At 37.3% G+C, this 7,396-nt stretch overlaps 1 protein-coding gene across 5 annotated transcripts; it reads right to left on the reverse strand.

Annotated features, from left to right (window-relative positions):
• Positions 1-507: 507 nt before the first annotated feature.
• Positions 508-7,396, reverse strand: LOC132042607 (protein NPGR2-like). 5 transcript variants are annotated; one of them, XM_059433145.1, is made up of 7 exons: positions 6,771-7,388; positions 5,755-6,023; positions 4,919-5,171; positions 3,921-4,229; positions 3,010-3,782; positions 1,864-2,017; positions 508-960 (listed from the first exon to the last, which is right to left on the reverse strand). In XM_059433145.1, the coding sequence occupies exons 2-7, from the start codon at positions 5,944-5,946 to the stop codon at positions 644-646; spliced, it is 1,998 nt and encodes a 665-aa protein (XP_059289128.1). In that variant the 5' UTR covers positions 5,947-6,023; positions 6,771-7,388; the 3' UTR covers positions 508-643. The 5 variants fall into 5 exon arrangements, with proteins under 5 accessions (XP_059289128.1, XP_059289126.1, XP_059289125.1 ...); XM_059433143.1 differs by having other exon boundaries at positions 1,864-2,014; positions 3,010-4,229; positions 6,771-7,392; XM_059433142.1 differs by having other exon boundaries at positions 3,010-4,229; positions 5,755-6,015.

Genomic DNA, 7,396 nt, shown 5'->3' on the forward strand with positions numbered 1-7,396 from the left:
GCAGTTCTTGAATCAAAGAGGAGATTTAGTTATTTGCGTTAAACACTGCAATTTAGCATATCTTTAGTATTGCAATTCCTACTTTTTAAGAATTATTTTCCTCTTTTTTTTGTAATTTGGTTGTTGCTGAAATTCAGTACCTCAATTTTGTGCTTTCAGTTAGGAATGTGAATCTATATATGTATGCCTTTGTGGATTTTAATAAAGTTTGAATTGCTTTGCTTCCGGTAGCTTTCTTCTATTTACACTTTAGTATTTCTCTTCATTATTTCAGATCCAAACTACTGGTTGATTCACTGATTTTAATATGCCCCCTTAAAGGCAACATAATCCAGCTTTAGGCATCATAGAGGAGCTCGACCAAGTAAAATTTTCTACCATATGTTGGATCCTCAGAAGCTTTGCAGTAACGGTAAAGTTGTATGCGTGGCTTCAGCACAATAAGGTTTATGCAGTACAGTACTGAACTCTTTGAACGCACCTGGACTGTCAGCTTCAGAAACATGGTCAAACACAAGCAAAATTGATACTCTTCCCACTCTTATTGAACTACAGATTCACAGCTCCCGAGAATCGAGATGGATTCATTAGATGCACAGATTGCAACTTGAAAATCTGTAATAAATTATGTACAGGCAGGAAGTCATCTAAATGGCTCAACAGGTTCAGTATCTTCCAGAAGAATAGCAGCTTCAAAACACTCAGCAGCTTCCGATGCTGAACCTAAACCTTCCTCTTTGTAAAGCAGGCCCAGATTATACCATGCAGAAGCATTCATCCGATCAACCCTTAGTGCTTCTGTTAGAAGGCTTCGAATAATTGCAGGAGACCGTTTACCTATCTTCCTAAGCACCACTGCACTTGATACCAGACTTGGTACGTGGGATGGATTAACAGCCAAAGCATTGGAATAGTCTCCAAGCGCTGCTTTATATAGGCCCTTCGATTGGTTAAGCAAACCTGAGTATGACGCCAAAAGTATACTACATGATCAGAATAGCATGCTAATTGGCAGACTGAATTAGTTGCACATAACCAGACAAGTGTGAACCAGTAAGTAAGACTACAAAGAAGTAACCGAATCAAGAACGGAGATGCATTTCCCATGTAAAAACTTATAGAACTTTGCAAGATGACCTTTTCACCTATGACCGCCAGTAACTATTTAAGGTAGAATTTGCTGGAGTGAATAACCAAAAGAATGTTGGTAAACAAGAAGTTGATTCCCCCACATCGACGCACAGCCCACAGATATGATATTGTCAAATCAATTAATTTTCCGGACCCTTTACTCATATATAGCTTGAAGCACCAGATATCTATGGGATTCTCTGCTGGTAACACTAAAAGGCCTACAAGATAATAGCCAATTTCAACATCTTAGGATATAAGAGAGAAGGTTTAATGGAATTCAAGGAATTGTATGACTTTCAAGTTTTGAATAAAGTAGGTCCAATGGGGAAAAATAAAACAAAGGTTGAAATTAGTCGTTGAAGCTTGGCTATCGGTAACATGGGGACTTTTTAAAAATTAAGTGGATCATTTAAAGGCATTCCAAATAGAAGCATGTCCCAAATAATCACATAGAGACGTTATGAACTTTTAACAGAGTTGATAAGAACTCCTTAACACAGATGAATTTGTTCATAACACTGGATAAATGATCCGAATTCTATGAATCACTGATCCAACATTACATCATCCAGAATAGTTAAATTGACTATAACCAACAGGGACTTGTAATTGCGTTTTTGTTGGTTTTCTCATGAATAAAAAGTCAACAGGAGTGAACATTTTGAGTTACATGCATATGTTTAGAATAATGAGCACAGCCAGGGGAGAATATGAGTGAGATATATATACCAGCAGTATATAATCTACAAGCTGAATATGAACTAATGGCCTCAGTTTTGAAAAGACACTTCTCTGCGTCTCGCCACTGCGATAGTTTAATGTAGATGGAAGCAAGATCCAGCCAGGTTTCCAGCTCCAATGTTCTGCAATGGTCTCCAAACTCCTGTTATGTACATAAAATCAAATTTTTACTTCTTCCTCCACAAAAAATGTTATTTAAGGCAAGCAAAACGGGCTACACCAGAGAAGTATTTATCCCTAAGAAGGACAAGTGGAAAAGTCAAAGTCTGCAAGGTTGCACATCAACAGAAGCAAGAGAAGCACAACATATTCATCTGCCTAAAGTTTAAAATGAGGCTTTAATCTCAGTTTTCATTCACCTCCAATTATGTCAAGCAAACCACTAATGTGCTAAGAAACTCAAGACTTCTCCTCCATCCCCAAAGCCAATGCTAGTTAGTAATACCAGAAGTAAAAGTCTAACACTTACAACAATCACACTTGTAAAGGTCAGAGAGATACTGATAAAGGAAACACGTTCCCCTCTCCTACCCAGAGGCAAATCCAGGATTTATATTGAATGGGTTCAACTTTTAAGAATCTTACTATTGTACTCATGATTGTACTGTTAACTTATAGGTTCAGATCTATTATATATATATATATACGGTGTGTGTTTGTGTGTGTATATGTATATTTATACACCATATCGAAAGTTATGGGTTCATATGAACCCGTAGCCGAAATCGGTGTGTTTGGCCCTGCCAATATCCCAATTCGGTGTGTTTGTATGAGAAGCTTGGTTTAATTGAGACACCTAGAAGCCTTTCTCAGAGATTCATTTTAGGAAGCAATAAGGCATGCTAATGTGTTCAGTCCCTCACTTAGTTCTCCCGATTCTATCTAACCACATTTGATAGACATGGAATTTTCGTATTAGCAGACACAGCCTGACTAGCTAAACAGCTGGTTAATTGATACATAGTTCATAAGGAGTTCAAGCTCTATAGAGTTTAATGTATAGAAAGCTTTATAGTCAGTTCACTTGCAAGCCCCTTACAACCTTTAAAAGCGTTATATAAGACAGATGAAAAAAAAAAAAAAAAGCTTTCTTGAAAAGCTCCATTTCAGCTTATAAGGACAAGACTCGCTTACCTTGAGATCTTCTCCCAATCTGAAGCTTTTTCTCTGAACCTGAAGAATAGCAAGAAGCTGAGTATATGTTTCTATAGCATTTTTCACTTGACCCTGCGCGAGTTGCAGCTTAGCTTTGGTCCTCAACAGTTCTCCATGATCCCACTTTCCACTCTGTTCTAGGGCAACATTAATTACAGTTTCAGCATCCAGAAACCGTTTCTGAGCTGATAACACCCGAGCCAAAAGCATCCATCCTTTCAGAGTAGAACCACCTTCCAGTTTAAGCAACCAGTTTGCGTAATGGATTGCGGCATCCAACTTCCTGTGCTCGGCATTTTCCAGACAAAGATGGTAAATGACATTAGCATCACTCATCTTTGTCAGCTTTCCAGCAGATTCAAAGGACTTAAGTGCATCTGAATGTATCTTAACTCTCTCGGAATCTGTCAGTATTGCTCTTGAATGAGCTGAAAGTGAGAGCCCTAATACACAATTGGCAACACCCAGCAAATGACTACATCTTTCTTGCAGGCTTTCACTGGCTCTGTTAGCATAAATTATCCCCTCGCTTGCATAATCTGGGTTTTCAGCACATACTTTTGAAGCCAATAACAAACCTGGAACACAGATGTTATCTTCTGTACTACTCAGCAGTTTCCGTAACAAGTTCAATGCAGTGAATTCATCTTCTCCTCCATAATAGCAGAGAGCTAAAATAAGATACATCTCTTGCCGATCTATAGTTCTGGGAAGCAACTCTTCTACTTTGCTAGCCAAAGTCTTTAAACCCCCTGAGATAGATAATGCATACGAGAGATGGTCAAGAATCGAAGGGTCCCACTCTATCCTTTCTAGAGAAATCTTTCTCAATAAAATCATCAAGAGAAGAATAGCTTCTTCAATATTGTTTCTGGGGACAAATGAAGTACCGTCCATTTGGGATCGGAGATTAGGGGGACACGATTCAGCTCCACTATAGAGAAGAAAGATGGCAAATTCTTTCTGAATCTTTGCAGTAGTTTGGATGTCAAGGTTCCAATGATGCAGAAGAGCTCGGCGGTATGACATAATTGCTTCTCGAGGAGCATCTGCAAGTTTGCATAATTCAGGAAGCAGCTCAACAGCCTTGCTGAGAGTCTCCTGCAATTTACAGTCAGTAGTAGCAAAGGTTTCAGGCAAGCCTGCTGGTAATGAAGATTCAAGAATGTCCACAAGTACTGTACATGATTGAGCAGCTTCTGCAAAAAGATATTAGAAATTCATTAGCTGAATATAGCTTTCAGGTAGACAAAGGACAATCCTCTCTTACAAGTCTAGCGGAAAATTTAACTAAAAATCCAAGGTACGGCCAAAGCCATATCATTTGAAAAGGTTAGAAAGTATTTAAAAAAGCAGAATGCCTAATCAAAAGCCTTAAGCACGCCCATTCATGAAAACCAACAAAGAGTGACTGAGCATAATGCTAAATTACAGTCCAAGCATTGACATAGTAAAAATTTTAAGATAACCTGATACACTTGGGATGGGTGTAGCAGAGTTGCAGATGACATTTTTTAGTTTTCAGTATTCATCAAAAGTATCAAGTATGAATTAAGTACATTGTCGGAAATCCAAAAGTATGTAAAAACAAGGTAATCCAAAGGTTTTCAGGATAATTTATTAACAAAAGTACAGACAGCAAGTGCAAACACTTCAGAATGTCAACATGAATATATCATGTTAAACTGATGAAAAAGCAACCACTTTCCAGAAAAAGGAAACATTACGGAAGCTAGTAAAAAGAGGAAATATATTTTATTTTGCGCTTGTACCTGACTGATAAAATAAAATAATAAATGAAGCAAACTGAACAAACTTTTCCATTATTGAAGATGACTAGTACAAAAAGACAAGCTCATAAAAATATTGACTGCGACATATACTCTACCTTTGTACCTCTGAAGCGCCTGCAATGATTTCGCTTTGAGAAAGACTGCTTCAAGGAGCAAACTGGCAGCGTGTATGGACAATGGCGGTGTAGAAAAACTCTTTGAACGTCTCTTTTGAGTTTGCACTCTTTCGGCAAGGGAGATTTTCAGCTTAGGAGTCACTGAGGCAATATCTATCCCTTCAAAAACATGTAGAGCAGCCTCTATATTCCCCTTTTGGTATTCATATCTTCCTAGTAATGCTCTTGCTTCCTAGAAAATAGTGATAACTTAGTTAAACTTCCACCAAATGGAAATTGTGCTACATGCAAATTAAACCTTGAAGCTGTTAAGGATGAGATGATCCACCAAAGTAGGGGTGCCAAATGGGCAAGTGCGGCAGAATTTGGGCGGGTCAAAATGGGTTGGTTAATGACCCGCCCAAAAGTTACTTGGGCTGAAATGGGTTAAAAGCGGGTCATAATCCAACCTGCCCAATTTTTCACTAAGTTTTAATTTCTTGGTTTGTTCTTTTATATTTTTTTAGTATTGATAAAACTGTTTTTAGTCTTTATTATTGCTGCATATAATTTACCGGATAAAAACTATCTTTTTGAAAATATTTTGACAAGATTTCTCATGAGACAATTTGGCCTACATATCAGCCCATTTTTTAATGAGCTGAAATGGCTGAGCGAATAAATGGCCTGGTAAATGACCAGCCCAAACTTTGGTGGGGGGTTATGTTTAAATGGGCTACTTTGGCACCCCTACACGAAAGGCAGATTCACATTGAGATGCAATAGGACAAAAGAGAGAAAGGAAAAGATTGACATGTAATAAACAGGGAAGTCACCTCATAATTCAAACAACCACTCTCACGCAAAGATGATTCGGCTTCTTCAATATTGCCAGTATCAGGCGTTTGTCCAGCTACTCCAGTTCGTGATGAATGGACACTTGATGTGTAATCCTTAGTTGCAAGGGACTCAGGAGATGGAACCATTTCATCCATCATAATTTGTTCAGACGAACGTAGGCAACTCATTCTCTTGCGCACTTTCAAAATAGTCCAAGGTCTTCCCCTTTTGTCGACCCAATTAACATTCTACATATTCTACAATCCTTCAATGTCAGCAACATCAACAAGGAATTAAGCTCATTTCTCAAGGAAAATAGCTAGAACTACAAGTACTGCTGAGTTTTAATACTTATTAATAATCACAATCATGGGATAATAAAAAGAAAAGGACGAGGAATCACAGCAAGATGATAAACCATATTACTGCCTCCCCTCAATAAATTTACTGCTTTACCAGCCAAATATTTATTTCCTTTCTTTCCCTTGCATCTTTATCTTTCTTTAAGTGGGGCAGATTGCAGTCAATTGACAGTTTATGTCTAAACTCAACATCCCACTGTTGTAAACACAAAACCACAAACTCTTCTAAATAATAAATTATTGTTATTATAATCCCTTTGACCCAATTAAAGTGACACCATTTAGTTTGATCACCATCTTTGAACCAAAAAGTGAACAAGTTAAAGCACAGTGACAAAATTCCCATATTGTATACATCCATCTCCATATTTATATTCTGTCCCTCAATGCCAAATGGTTTTTCTTTTTCCTTTTCCTATGACACATAGAACGTAGGGGGAAGACAAAAACATCTTTAAATACCAAGTATACTTAATTCAATCAGAAAGGAATTATGCTCCAGTATTTGAAAAACACCATAAACCAACTAAATGACCAATAAGTGAGATAATTAGAGGCCTAATAGAATGATGGACCCATCATATACCAAAAAAGAACAATGATAATAAGCAAAGAAAAGAAGAAATTAGAACAGGGAAAAGGAATTATACCTTTCACCATTAGGTGAATAAAGGAAGAGACATTGAAAACAAGCCAAACACAGCAGTTTCCATTCTTTTATCTCCAATCAAAACTCCATTCTTTCTTGATCAAACAAAGAATATAACAAAGCTTCAAACTTTTCTTTTCTTTTTCTAGTGAAATTTCTCCACTTTTTTGTGTGTAAATTACCACTAGTCCACAACAAACACAGTTCAAGAAGAGTCTCACAATCCAATAATGATTTGGGGTTGTGGTGTAGGGACCCTTTTAATAGGTAGGTGGGTGGGTGGAATCCACCCAAAAGGCAAATTTATCCACTTTGTGTAAATAATTATTAGTTACTAGTAATAACACAGTTCCAAGAACTGTCTGAGAAACCAATGATGATATGGGGTTGTGGGCAGGGGTACTTTGAAGGGGTGCGTGGGTGGTATCTGTACAAAACAAGAAGATTTATTGTTACAAAGTTTAGTAAAAAGACAGTAGTGGGAATTGTGTGGGCAGACAATTCTTGAAATAATATAAAGTTTGGAATTTACTTTGTCAACTGACAATGTTATAGAATGAAGAAAACAGTCTTTTCACTACAATTTTGTACAGCAGTAAGTAACTGACAAAGTCAAATCTCAATTTC

This window comes from Lycium ferocissimum, unplaced genomic scaffold, assembly GCF_029784015.1.
Source record: "Lycium ferocissimum isolate CSIRO_LF1 unplaced genomic scaffold, AGI_CSIRO_Lferr_CH_V1 ctg1649, whole genome shotgun sequence".
Lineage (NCBI taxonomy): Eukaryota > Viridiplantae > Streptophyta > Magnoliopsida > Solanales > Solanaceae > Lycium > Lycium ferocissimum.